Genomic DNA, 14,852 nt, shown 5'->3' with positions numbered 1-14,852 from the left:
TGAAGAGCTCTGGTCCCAGTACTGAGCAAAGTCTTCTTTGACTAGAAAGATAATATAGAAAAGACAAAGAACCAGAGTATCAGATTATGGGCCAAAACAATACCTGCACTTTCTTGCTGTTTGGGAAAATATATTGCTGTTTACTGTGTTCTAAAAGTGAAAGTAACACCGAGTTTGAGAGCTACACTAACAAAATCAGAAGGATTAATTTGTGGCTACTAAAAAAATCCAAAAAGAAAAAAACAGCCTAGATTTAAAGAGCTAGAAATCAATTCATGAAATTCCAGTCATTCTCCCTCTGCCTATTAATTATCTAAAAAGAGAGCAAGGAAGGTTGGTGGTCACGTGGATGACTCTTAGACTCCCTTACATACCTTTTTATGTCCCTGGAAGGATGCCCAGTCTTTGAATTGTGATCCAAATGGAGTGAGGCATGGTTTGCCAAGCATTTCCCTAGTGTTCACAGAGAGGGAAGGAGCCATGCATTCCCAGGATATGTGTCTGTGGAGAGAACACATGTCAGTCACCACTGCCAATACGGCTGCCTAAAATTTGCTTTATATATTGGAGTTCTGCATTATTTCAACTGGGGGGGGCTGTGTTTAACATTAACGACATGCAATTCTTTACTACAAAGTAAAACTTGTTCATTATTAACCGTATCCCCTTGCATTCCACATAACGCTCAAAATAGCTGGGCTCCAGTGCGAGAGACATCAGTGTAGGGATGTTGGCAGTTGTTTTTCATGTCAGTCAACACATTATGTGGATAGAACAAAACTATTGTTCCTTGAACTCTCCAGCTATGAGGAAAATTAATATAACCCATTTTTATGTTTAACGGGCAATAAAATGTTCAATTGTTCTTGCTTTTGGGCAAGTTAAATGTCCATTACTGTCCTGAGAAAAGGTTTTGTAGCATCCAATTTCCAGCTGCTAACTTAAAGTAGGCTGCTACATTCACATATTTTCATTAATTTCTTTAATAAATATAATAAAAGATGGGAGTAATGAAAAAAGAGAAGCCAGAAGAAAACCACACAAAGAGACAACTTCATTTCTACTAGGATGACTGCAATAAAAAACATTTAGGCCATGAGACATGTTGGTCTGGGAGATGGCTCAGTGGATAATCAAGCTTGGTGTAAAAGTGAGAGGACCATGGTTCAGATCCTCAGAGCCCACATAAAAGCCTGGCAGGTGTAGCACCTGCCTGTATTCCTAGTACTTGGAATTCAGACACAGGATCCTAGGGCTGGCTGACTACATACAGTACCTGAAATTGGTGAGTAAGCTTTACCAAGAGACCCTGCCTCAGTAAATAAAATGGAAGGGGATCATGGAAGACATTCATCAACTTCAGAACTGTACAAGCACACATAAATATGCAATAAAAAAGTTATCAAGGACACAGGAAAATAAAAAACTTATGCATTGGTAATGTCCACATATGAAAAGCAGATTAGAAATTCTTGTAATAACTAAACAGAATTAATATATGGTCAAATGATTCTACTTCTCAATGTGTATCCAGGACAAAAATGTGTCCCAGGACAGTGTAGAACTGGCAACGTTTCAGCAGTGCCACCTGTTTTAAATGCCGCTAGTAAGCAGTGATTTAAGACAGTGGGAGATCAATCCTTTGGAAATTCAGTGAAGATTTGGTACATAAGGACTCCAGTGCATCAGCTGTTGTGGGACTATCAGAGACCAAAAGACCAAGGCCGGATGTGGTGGAGACAAAGGTGATGTTCAAAAGCTGAGGGCTGTCATGGAAGGCACCACCTCTGCCTTCTGGCCTTGTTCTTGAGCATATATTGAAACACGCCATGTCCTCCCTTAAATGGATGGCTGTATACAAGCTAAGTTTTTGTATGCCTAGAGCTAGTGTCCCACAGCAGGTCTGTGGGACAAAAATTCCTGTGAGGCAAATACTTTCCCCATGAAATGATCAAGTCTTAAGCATATGTATTTTGTAATGATAAGGTTTATTCCTCTGGCTAAGAAATCCAAAGGTAATTTGCAATTATCATCCCTTTTTTATATTTCTACCATTAAAAGTTTACTGTTCACTGCTTTCCAAACGTGGCTGATAAACCTCTTTCATTTAAGTCTAACTGTTTTTCATTTTGAGTTACAAAATTAATAATACAGATACATATATATTATTTTGTGGAAAATAAGAAGAAAGAAAATACAGATTCACTTCTTTGGCATAGAATAAGACTTTGAATGATAGCATACATAAATGGACACATACATATTGCTTTGTAGCGTGCAATTTTTGGTTTACAATGAACTACCTGATGATTATCCTCTCATGTAAATGAACAAAACGTATTAAATCAGTGGCGTAGAATTGAAAGATGAGGTGTGTACAGCATGAAATTTATCTATTACAGTAACCAATAGTGAAAGAGTGAAGCAAAATGATAGCACATATTTATAAAGAAAAATGGAAACAGAAAGCAGTAGAAGTATTAATAGCAGAAAATAATTTCTGAGGCCACTGCATTAAAAGGGACGGTCCCGAGAATGGGTATGGTTAGAATGCAGAGCCCTAAATTTTTTTCTCAAACTTCTTATTTCTTCCAAACACCTTTCCATCTCGTCTTCCTCTCCTGTCATTTCTTCGCCTTTAAAATGCCTGTAGTCTATGTCTTCTTTAAATTCTTCAAGAGACTGAAGCAGCCGCTGTCTGAAATTCCCTTCCATTCTCTGGCCTTCCAATGCTCTATAAGGATGTTCGTCGTCCATCTTTGGCTCTCTGCACTGGGGCTTTCCTTCTTTTTCGTTGCTGGACTTTTGCATAATGTTGTTGTTTCCTGCTTAACTCCAGGGAGAAAATGCAGAGACGATTACTTTCTTACTTTTGAATTGGTTTCTCTTTTGAAGCAAGGTATTAGGCCATTTCCCTACACCTGACTAGCCCACCCACGGTTCCAGCCTTTAGAAACTGAAAATGTCTCAGCTTCTTCTTCAGCTTCCTGTCCAATCTTAAGTTTTCCTCTTCCGGCCCCTCAACCCTGAACCCACCCTTTTGCCAATAGATAAACTGAATGGCCAGTGAAGCTGCAAAATTTACCCAGTATTGTCCTTTCGCAACTCCCACCCTAAGAATCCCAGTCTAAGTGACTCCCACACACCACACTGTACAAATGCAGGAAGGTTTCTCACTCGCTTTTTCCACCGGGTGGTATCTGTGAACACAGATTCCTGAACCTACAAACAGAAACAAGGGACCAGGACTTGATATCAGACACATGTTATCATTATCTGGAATCTGGGACTTTCATCATTACTTTCAAGTAATCCACTGCCTGGTTCTTTTCCTGTCCTCTAGAATTTTTGTGCCTGTTCCTTACTCCTCACTCTCAGGCTTGACCCTTGTAAGAGTAGGCATCTCCCATTACCCATTTTGACCCCACCATTGCAGGTTAGCATTAAATCAGGTGAACTATTTCAAATTATCTCAATTTTTATTGTCTCCATCTCATGAATTCAGTCTTTCTCCATCCATTACCACATTTCAGTGCTACCGTGTTCTCCAAGGAATTGGGGAAAGACAAAGAAGAGGACAGAGTTTTCCAGGACAAGAGAAGCCTATTGTTTCTCAGTTATCAATAAATCACTAGCTGTCTCTCAAGCATTCCCTATGTTCCCCAGTTCTTTTCCAAATACACAGTTATTGAGCCAGCAAGATGGCTCAGTGAGTAAAGGCACTTGTTGCTTAGCCTGAAAACCGTAGTTCAATCTCTGGGATCTACATGGTAGGAGGAAAGAAGCGACTCCTACATATTGTCCTCTGACCTCCAAACAAATAGAGGGGAACATGCACTCACAAACATGCATGCAAATAGATCAATTCATTAAAGTGCAATTATCTATCCCCAAATTAGACATATGGGGAAATAAGTATAGATGGATTCCCGTCTCGTTCAGCCACTATCACTTGAAGAGACCCTGATGGTTTCTGCTCATCAATCTGTTGGGATTTAAGGAATTTACCTTCTCTTCTCCTTGGCCACTACTCTTCAGGTCAGTAAAGAGCTCATACCCAGAGGAGAAAGAAACATGAATATATAACGACTTGGGCTCACGTCAGCTTCTAATCACGTGAGAATTATGTCATCTTCCAACTCTGGTCCCTACTTTCCCCTCCCATCAGCAGTGCTGCAGAAGTAGACCTGTCTACTAACTTCCCACCCCCACCACACCAGTTCCTGTCACTCATTTTTTGCCTTTGCTAATTTCAGAGGTCAAAAGTGGCCCCTTCTCCTTATGGATGGAATGTGCCTTTCTCTGATTACCAGGGAGGGGCTGCATCTTCTCATGGTTATATTAACCATCATTCCTTTTTTAGAGGTTGTGTTGAGAGAAAGGATTACTAGGCCTTGTCTTGGTTGCAAGAACAGGAAAGTGGCAGTCTTGCCTCTATTCACTCTTCCTTCAGACATTTTCCTTATAGTCTAAACTTAGAAACCAAATTGGAGTATATGAGATACTAGGAAATGAGGTAATAATTGGATTTACATATTTTTACTTTTTTCCAGGTATCTTAGTTTTCAAATCTCCATAAACACAAGTCTCATAATTTGAAATATGGTAGAGCCATGCATATTTTGAAAAAAAGATTAAAAATAGGAAGATAAAAAGCTCCAAGCACCTGTTTCAGCTAATGAAGTCAGAATATAAATATAGATCTTTCAGGCAGGCACATTTTCAGAAGTTCAAAACGTACAGAGCAGTTGCAGCATGCCCTGTCACAGAGGCTTTAGAGCAGGTGAAGTCCTTCTGTCACATGTATAACTAAGACTATAATCCCGCAGCATTCTGTCCTTAGATATGCAGATCTCAAAAGTCAATCAGAAATATCTACTCATTTGATTTCCCACTTTCACATTTTGTGCTATGCCATATTCTTTACTCCCTTGAACGTTGTGCTCTGGATATCCCACTTTTCAAAATCTTTACCTTTAGTTAGAACACATTTGTTTTTGTTTACTTCTCTCAAACATTTCTGTCCTGTGTATGTCTTTGTAGACTTTATATCTCCATATTAAGGAAACCAGTTACAGAAACCACCACCCATTATACTAAACATTTCTTGCTAAGGATTTTGTACTTTTATAAATGGATTTGGTTACCTTTACATAAGCAATGGAAAAAATTATGTAAAGTTCTTCAGTCATGTTTATTAGAAAGTATGGAGCTTGTTGCAAGTATAATCACTGCAAGTAAGCTTGATGTAAATTATTCCAGAAAACAAGTTAACTGAGCAGAAGAAGAGATCTTTTTAAAAGTAGAGCTTTATTGCACCAATTTTTAAGGAATTATTAGCTTTAATAGAGAAACCAGCTAGTGAACAGCCAGAGAAGAAATGAGGCTCTTAGTTCAAAAGCTTACTAGAAACTAAATCCTACTAACACAGTTGTAATTTAAGAAGTGAATCTTCTTGCAGTTGAATGTTAATATGACACCGGTGTTATCAACACCTTCATCTCAGTCTTGTAAGAGACCTTGAGGTGAAACCATCCAATCTAAATTACCTAGGTCCTAGTTCTTTGGCCCACATAAATTAAGATGATAAAAGTTTGTCTTTTTCATTACTAAATAACTATAAGGATAATTTGTAATCCAGAAATAGATAACACAGGTATTTAGGAATTAAGTTTGTGTACTCCAGATGCATTTAACAAATTGTGATCCTTTAACTTCTCTGAAATCTGCTGCATATGACATTTTAAATGTTTAGGTTTTCTGCATTGAACCATGAACATTCCTAAAAGTTGAGTGCCATTTGTAAGCAGATTTTTTAGGACCCATGACTCCAAAATAATCTCACAGAGACTTAGTATTACTAACTAGCCCTTTCATTTTAAATTAACCCATAGGGGCTGGAGAGATGGCTCAGTGGTTCAATGAACCCATATTTCTTATCTACCCTCTGTCATGTGGTGGTACCTTCTCTCAACACGGCACATTCATCTTGCTTCTCTATGTGTCTGGTTCTTGCCTCCCCAGACTCTAACCTTCTTTCCAGCATTATCTATGCCCCCAAAGTCCTGCCAAGCTATTGGCCAATCAGTATTTTTATTAGCAATGGCAACAACACATTTTCACAGTGTACAGAAGGATTATTTCGAATTCGAGACCAGCCTGGTCTACAAGAGCTAGTTCCAGGACAGCCTCCAAAGCCGCAGAGAAACCCTGTCTCGGAAAAAAAAAGGATTATTTCATAGTATTTCCCCCTTTTTGTCTACATAAAAAGGTTTTAACTTTAACATAGTAAAAGTATATACAACAAAAACAGTTATTAAGTAAGAATTACAGTTACAATATCCATTCCATTAGCTAAATTTAGAGAAAATATTCTATTATTTGTCTTATCTTCATGAGTATAAAGTTTTGTACCTAATTTACTTTTTATCATAAGTATGGAAACTTTACTCCTAATTATTTAGTCTTTAACTCCATCAAAGACCCCAGAAGGGTGAAATGTTACCTACTGACAGAGACATCTGGCTGCCTGGACAGTCACCCAAAATTCTTCTGTAATGTTGAGGCATCAACTTTGGCCTATAGGCCTAGCATATCTGACAGATGTTTCTGTAAATGGAGTTCTTAATCGGTCTAAGTAATAAAAACCTGGAGTCAGATATAGAAGAAAATGCTGAGAGATCAGAGAGAAGGAGCAAGCCACCACCACACCTTACCTCCTTAGCATCTCAGCAGACAAGAAGAGTGAGTTCCTGTTTCATCCTGTTTATATCCTGTTTCCACCCAGCTACCTCACTTTCTGTCTGTCTGTACAGACCACTAGACCTATGGTTAGCTAGTGGCAAGCTCCATTTTCTGACCTTCAGACAGACTTTATTTGTATAAGCAAGATATCACAACACATTTCTGAGAAGCAGGGAATTTTGAAGGACTATTCTAACTTGTCTTGGCAAATTTTGGCAGTCGCTTTTTGTGTGTGTGTTCTGCTGGTCCAGTTTGGACAGTATACTGTCAGCAACTGAAGCAAGGGCAATATGTTTCCCAAAGGGCTAGCTTTTGCCATAAAGAAAGCAAACTCCATACAGGGGTTCTTCAATGCCCATCATCCTTTTTTAAGAAAATCGGTGGTGTCAAGCACAAACATGTAAAGAAAAGAAAAGAAAACACTCTAAAGAAAAGCTTTATGTTATTAAAATATTTCAAATGCTATATTCTGTAGGTCTTTAAAGTGATGAAGACCATCTAACTACCTAAATACATCAGTTTAACTTAGAAAACATACCTAATGTGACTATAAGTTTAATTATTATATATGAGTATTACCCTGTATTTCTTAATTATACATTACATTTTTAAATGACTTGCATAGGCACAGTACCCCAAACAAGAGTAGAAACATACATACAGCATAACAAAATTAACTTTAAATTTGTGTCAATAAACCACAATCTATACCAATGTAAAATATTTTGAGATTAATAGTTGCTTTTTTGGATTAAAATAAATTCAACAATCTACTCTTTTACCTCATTGTTTCTGCATCATATCCCCTTTTTCCTTTAGAGAGATTTGAATTTAACTCATTTGTTCTGCTTCTCTTTTTGACTACAACTAATGACAACTTGCAACCAATCCCTCTTAAATGTTAACAAAGATCTATAACCAATCCTTTTTTTTTTTTTTTTTTGGTTTTTCGAGACAAAGTTTCCCTGTGTCTTTGGAGCGTGTCCTGGCACTCACTCTGTAGACCAGGCTGGCCTCGAACTCACAGAGATTCACCTGCCACTGCCTCCCAAGTGCTGGGATTAAAGGCATGTGTCACCAACACCCGGCCTATAACCCATCTTTTGGGAATGTGGGCATTGTTTTTACTAGACTGCTTCCTATTGTCTGGGGTTGCTGTAGTTACTTGTCTCGTTACTGTGACAAAATATAGGACAGAAGCAACTTAATGAGAAGGATTTCTTTTTTTCTCTTTATTTTTTTTAAGTCAGGGTCTCTCTATAAAGCCCTGACTATCCTGGAACTGTTTACTTAGACTATGTTGGTCTTGAACTCCCAGAGATCTGCTTGCCTCAGCTCCTTAGTGCTAGGACTAAAGGTGTGTGCCCCATACATGGTCGACAGGGATTTCTTGTAGCTGGTCATTTGAGGGTACAGACTGTCATGACAACAGAAGCTTTATACAGCTGGTTGAATTGCATTCACAATGAGGAGGCAGAGAGACAAGTGTAGGTTTCTTCTTTATACAATGCAGGATGCAACCTCAGAGAATTTTTCTATCTAGAGGTAAGGTGGGTCTTTCCCCCTTAATTAACCTATGAAGATAACTCCTCACATGCATGCCAGAAGCTTGTCTCCTAGGTGATTCTAGATGATGTCCAACTAACAACATTTAGTGTCACAGATACCTAAACATATATAGTGAATCAATAGGTGGGCACAAAATACTCATGAAGATGGTCATTAAGATGAAGCCAGACACAAAAGTGTACATGCAATGTGATTCCACTTACATAGCATTCTTCATTTGAAAACTCTGTCTATAATGACAGAGGTTGGAATACTGGCCTCCTGGAAGAAGGCCATTTGGAGTACTGATTGCAAAGAAGTGACATTCTGGGGTAATACTAACATGGGATGTAATGTTATTTCATGAAGTTATATGCTTGTTAATTGTTTTTTTTACCTTTAGAACTATTGTTTGCATACAAGAAATCATATACATATGAAGAAGACATTTCTAATGATGAATGATCGACCAACTTATGCCCTTATGAAATCGTATTTATTATATGAAACTTTATATTACCCAAGAAAGCCATGCTCCTTTGTAATCAATACCTGAACAACTGAACATGAGGAGATTTATGCCTGTGCAAAGACATGGAACTCCTTTAGACAGTGAAAGGTTAGATAGAATCTTCTTGGTCATCTTAGTTCAGTTTCATTTTTATCTTAGATGTATTATCTAAGGACAGAAGGGAAATTGCAATGAAATATTGAATGAATGCATACATACCTGTGTGTGCCCATATTTATGTATATACATATAGCTTTAATATATGTCATCAAATGTATACACATATTTGCAAACATGCATGCACGCGCGCGCACACACAAACTTTTGAAATCGACACACACATTAAGCTACAACGCTTTATTTATTTATTAACATTTTCAAGACAAGGTTTCCTCTGTTTAACAGGCCTGGCTGTTCTAGAACTCACTTTGTAGACCAGACTGACCTCAAACTCACAGAGATCAATTTGCCTCTGCCTCCCTAGTGGCTGGGATTAAGGGTGTGTGCCTCCACAACAGGCCTAAGCCACAGGGCTTTAAATAGTGACTATAACAAAGATTTTTGCCCTTGTCTAGATGACACTATTCAGTGTTTATAGGTCTACAGAGACCACATTTAATTTTTAGCTCCCTGCTAATATTGACATTCATCTTTAAGTGAGATCTTGAACTATCAACATTAGTTAATCCAGTCTATCAGGTTAATTTTTGTAGTCGCCCTGCTTCTGTACTTTGCCTGATTCTCTTGTCTTCCATATTGAGTATGTGATGATGGGGGAAGTTCTGTGTATATGTCAATAAAGCACTGTTGGCCTAGAGATGTGGTCACTGCCACTTCCAGCTGTACGTACACACCTTTCAATCGTTAGCAGAGCCTCTTAAAAGAACCTTGTTGGTTTTTTTATGCTGAGTCAGGAATACTCCCTTAAGCAAGCCGCGTGAATCTTTGCTTGTCGCTAGCAAAATAGAGCACACCTGAGAAAAATGCTGCTACCAAGAACCCATGATTTTCTCTGTTCTTTTGTTTCTAAAATTCCCTTAAATCTTTTGTCATTCTACGTGGAAATTCATCATCCCACTCCTGATCACCATTATGTAAAGGGAGGCTTTTTCTTGCTAGCCACTTTGGTTTATCACCCGCTAGTCGCCTGGGCTCTGCTGTGTTGCAGTCCCCAAATAACACACAAGAAGCTGTATTAATTATGAAGCTGTTGGCCTTGCTTGTTTCTTACTGGCTAGCTCTGACTTAAGTATTTACCCCATAATTGTTAATCTAAGTATGTCTCTTACCGGAGAAGTTTCCAGGCTTCCTACCCCATGGCGTTACATCGTGACTCCCTGTGTTTCTCCTACCCAGAGTCCTCCTGGACTCCTAGTCCCACCTATCTTGGTTCCCTATTGGCCAACAGTGCTTTATTGACATATACACAGGACCTCCCCCATCAAGTATGCCTTGCATTCACTTTGACAGCTGCATCTAGCACTCCAACCCACTCCTCAGAAAGGGAAAGGCCTCCCATGGGGAGTCAACAAAGCCTGGAACATTCACTTGAGACAGGTACAATCCTTTCCCCTCTGTAGCAAGGCTGAGCAAGGCATCCTACCATAGGGAAAGGGTTCTAAAAAGCTAGCTCATACACTAGAGACAGATCCTGGTCCCACTGCCAGGATTCCCTCAAACAGACCAAGCTACACAACTGTTGCCCATATGCAGAGGGCCTAGTTCAGTCCCATGCAGGTTCCCCAACTGTTGGTCCAGAGTTCATGAGCTCCCATGAGTTGGGATTAACTGTCTCTGTGGGTTTCCCCATCATGATCTTGATCGCCCAGGTATATTTTCTTTAGTTGGTGGTTTAGAGAAAGGTTGAAAGGAGGAGTGGACTGTGTGGATCAGTAGATTTTAGGAGAAGGAAATGGGTAGGCTGGCCTCAAATAGAAAACGCTTTAAGAAATACGTGGACCAGCATCACAAAGGAAAGCAGGATCTAAAATTAGGATGAGATGTATGGAGGAGACCTGTCAAAGGAAGCTGAGCAATAAAACATTACAGTTACTTTGTAGGTAGAGGTCTCTCAATCTTTGGGTGTGTTTAGTGTTATTTGTCTGAAAGTGTTTTGTGTAAGGACTTTCTGACACAAACCCTGAAAATCTCTGCATTCTTCTAAGGAGTTTTAATTTGGCAGAGACAGGATCATATGTAGCCAAGACTGACCTGTATCTCCCTATGTAACTGAGACTAGCCTTAAAATCGATCTCCCACATACTAATATTATAGGCATATACCACCAAGCCCTCTTAAGACTTTCCCCCAGTTATTTCCAGGTTACAGTGTCATAGTTTTTCAACATTCCTGTATAGAAGTATGTTAAAATACTCATCCACCATTGAACTCATATGTATAGTACTAGGCATTTTTCTAAAGAAATAATAAAAATTATGCTGGAGATATAGTTTAGTAAGAATACTTACCTAGCATGAACAATAGCCTGGGTTTATTCCTTAGCACAACTTGTAGCCTGGCATGGGGGAACATGCGTGTAATCTCAGTATTTAGGAAGTAGTTAGAGGAAGGAGGATCATAAGATTAGAAATTCATGATCATTCTCAGCTGTGTAGAGAGATCAAGGTCAGTTTGGTCAATACATACAACCTTGTTTCAAAAATCAAAATTACATAAATTAAATAAACTACGACAGAATTATACATTAAATATTTGGTGATCATATTTACTTTATCTACACTTATATCCACCTGGTCAATATTAAACACAAATGGAGAAGACATTGTCTTTCATATTATATTATTTGTGTACTGGTGTACACAAATGTATGGATGTATTACAGATACATCCTTTGCCAGAGTTCCAGAATCACTCATTTTAGCCAATACTTAATTGTCTCCAGTGATAATTTCCCCTATATTCCTTTACCTAATAGAACTTCATTAAATTCTCCTTTCTACTATATTTCCATTATTTTATAAAATTATATTAAAGGTAATAATTTATATAAACCAATTAACATAGATTCGTCTTTATTCCATTGTGTTTCTCTTATATTTGTATAACTAAACTTGTGATTTTTTTTTAAAGAGGGTTTCATGTAGCCCATGATGGCCTCAAACTCACTAGGTAGCCAAAGACATCCTTGAACACTTGATACTCCTGCTTCTATCTTTTTTTTTAATTTATTTATTATATATACAATCTTCTGCCTGCATGCCAGCAGAAGGCACCAGCCCTTATTCAAGATGGTTGTGAGCCACCAAGGCCACCATGTGGTTGCTGGGAATTGAACTTAGGACCTCTGGAAGAACAGTCAGTGCTCTTAACCTCTGAGCCATCTCTCCAGCCCTCCTGCTTCTATCTTTTATCTATTTATTTTTATTTTTATTTATTCAAGACGGGGTTTCTTGCCGGGTGTTGGTGGCGCACGCCTTTAATCCCAGCACTTGGGAGGCAGAGGCAGTTGGATCTCTGTGAGTTCGAGGCTAGCCTGGTCTACAGAGCGAGTTCCAGGACAGCCTCCAAAACAATACAGAGAAACCCTGTCTCGAAAAACCAAAAAAAAAGAAAAAAAGACAACCGAGCAATATGAGTGTATGTCTTGAGTGCTGGGGTTCTAAGTGTGTGCAGCAGTTTTATATGGGGTTGGAGACTGAGCCTAGGGCTTTGTGCACAAAAGGCAGCAAGCACAATACTAACCGAGTTATATATTTGCATCCATAAATCTTTTCAGATACTTAGATATTTTTCTGTAAAATGTGAAGCAACTATATCAAATACTTTGAATATTTGTAAGAATTTACAAAATTGTTACTAAATTGCCCTGGAAAAAGAAGGGACAAGCTGTAGAGATGACTCAGTGGTTAGAGCACTGGCTGCTTCTCCAGAGATTCTGAGTTCAATTCCCAGCAACCACATGGTGGCTCACAACCATCTATAATGGAATTCTAATAACCTCTTCTATCATTCTAGCATACATGCAAACAAAGCACTTATATAAATAAAATAAATACACAAATAAATCTTCAGCTGGGCGGTGGTGGTGCATTGCCGCGCCGGCTGCGCAGCCTGTGTCCGAGAATGTGCGGAGGGTATCGGGGATTGACAACACAGAGACTCGTTCAACGGTGTAAAGAAAATTACACAGACCCCAAAAAGGCTCAAGAAAAACTTCCCAAGAAAGGCCTCCCTCCAGAAAAGCTTCTGCTCTCTCCTCTCCCCTGGCTGGTTCTGCCCTGACACCAGAAAAACTGACTTGGGTGTGTCAGAAGAGGCGGTTAGTCTTTGGACAAGGTTGAGGTCAGGGCAGTTCCCATGGGCCAGCCCTTTTCAGGAACTTATTGTCCCGGGCATTGTATTGTTTTTAGTAAACATGTTTTTAGTAAACATTGTCTTACAGCTGCCTACTCCCAGGCTGATGGGGAAGTGGGTCTCTGCTCAAGGTCTGGTGTCCCCACAGTGTATGTCTTTAATACCAGAACTTGGGAGGCAGAGGCAGGTGGATCTCTGAGTTCAAGGCCAGCCTGGTCTACAGAGCAAGTTCCAAGACAGCTAAGGCTGTTACACAGAGAAATCCAGTCTCAAAAAAGACGTTCAAAGTTATTTGTCTCTGATAGCTTGATAATTTTTTCTAAAAGAAACCAGACTGAGGGTGAGTGAGACGGATCAATTAGTAAAGGAGCTTGCTGCTAAACCTGATAACCTGAGTTTGACACCATGAACCTACATGGTGGGAAGAGAGAACTGACTCAAAGTTGTTCTCTCTCTCTCTCACACACATGCACACACACACACACAAATAAAGCAAATAATTTATGATGAATATACGGCAACAGGCTAGAAAGTAGCAAAGTACTTCCTGCAGCCAAGAATTTTTTTGCTTTAATAATTTACTATGACAATAACATTATTAGTCAGATAAATGCACTTCAGTGGGATGAAATCATATGTCAGCTCATATCACTATGGTGGAGGCCCCAGGACACTCTGAGATTGTGCAGGTCCTAGTGACTGAGACTCAGGTGTCACCTAGCTCAGCACAAACCTGGATAGCCAAGGGTATAATGGATATTTCAATGGGCTAGAAGAAAAGATTTTGAAACTTTTAAACACAAAGTAATGTTAAATGTTTACAAAGATAGATATGTGTAAACTCAAACTATTTATGTACTAAAATAATACCCTACTGATACATACACTTTTCATATTTTTATTTATTAGTAAAAAGTAAATGTAGATGTGTGCTGTTGTATTCACTAAATACAAAAGCTGTTCCATGGGATCAGTGCTCATATTTTTATTATAGACTACACACACACAGACACACACACACAGACACACACACACACACGTATGTACGTATGTATGGTTGTATGTGTGTATATTTGCTTTTAATACATTCTGTCATATGATTTTTCCAAACTGGTGATGATAAATCTAGTTGTACAACATCCTTGTAAAATACTGCTTTTGTCTTTATTTCAGACACTCTGAGAAGTGTTTACTGCTCTAACATTTTGTCTATAATTTGCATTTCTCACAAACAAACAAAATTGACTTTATTTGAACAAATTATTGGCCATTTGGATATTTCTATTTTGTGAGGTATGGTCTGCTTTCTGTTTTACGATATTTACCTAAATTTTATGGGATTATATTAATTCTTTTCCTTATTAATTTACTAAAATCCTTTCTTTCTTTCTTTCTTTCTTTCTTTCTTAACTTGCTGTAGTGCTGAGGATGGAACCCAGGACATTATCCATGGAGAGCTATATCCTCAGCCCCTGATGTCTAAATATTCCTTAAACAATGTGAACAGAAATAGCATAGCATTAATCAAATATGATTGATTTATAATGATTTACTTCCTTGTTTGTGTTCCCTTTAACAAAACTAGTTACTCAAAAAATCTCAAAGGCATACTCCATTCTAATGTGTAACATTAGAATTACAAGTCTACCTTTCCATTTTAGATTCAAAGGAGTTTTGTTGTTGGTCTTGTTAGTTTCTCCTTTCTTTGTTTGTGTTTGAGACATGGTCTCAGGCC

At 38.5% G+C, this 14,852-nt stretch overlaps 1 protein-coding gene across 6 annotated transcripts; it reads right to left on the bottom strand.

Annotated features, from left to right (window-relative positions):
* Window positions 1-1,969: 1,969 nt before the first annotated feature.
* On the bottom strand, window positions 1,970-12,001 carry Tceal7 (transcription elongation factor A like 7). Of its 6 annotated transcripts, none has more exons than XM_040744434.1 (3): window positions 4,009-6,133; window positions 3,178-3,222; window positions 1,970-2,825 (listed from the first exon to the last, which is right to left on the bottom strand). In XM_040744434.1, the coding sequence occupies exon 3, from the start codon at window positions 2,809-2,811 to the stop codon at window positions 2,515-2,517; it is 297 nt and encodes a 98-aa protein (XP_040600368.1). In that variant the 5' UTR covers window positions 2,812-2,825; window positions 3,178-3,222; window positions 4,009-6,133; the 3' UTR covers window positions 1,970-2,514. The 6 variants fall into 6 exon arrangements, with proteins under 6 accessions (XP_040600368.1, XP_012973644.1, XP_040600367.1 ...); XM_013118190.3 differs by having other exon boundaries at window positions 1,970-2,833; window positions 4,009-6,132; XM_040744433.1 differs by having other exon boundaries at window positions 1,970-2,828; window positions 4,009-6,132.
* Window positions 12,002-14,852: the final 2,851 nt, after the last annotated feature.

The sequence above is a fragment of the Mesocricetus auratus genome, unplaced genomic scaffold (assembly GCF_017639785.1).
Source record: "Mesocricetus auratus isolate SY011 unplaced genomic scaffold, BCM_Maur_2.0 Super-Scaffold_100003, whole genome shotgun sequence".
In the NCBI taxonomy this organism is placed as follows: domain Eukaryota; kingdom Metazoa; phylum Chordata; class Mammalia; order Rodentia; family Cricetidae; genus Mesocricetus; species Mesocricetus auratus.
The sequence above is the reverse complement of the archived record's forward strand: the minus strand, read 5'-3'. Positions and strand labels throughout refer to the sequence as shown.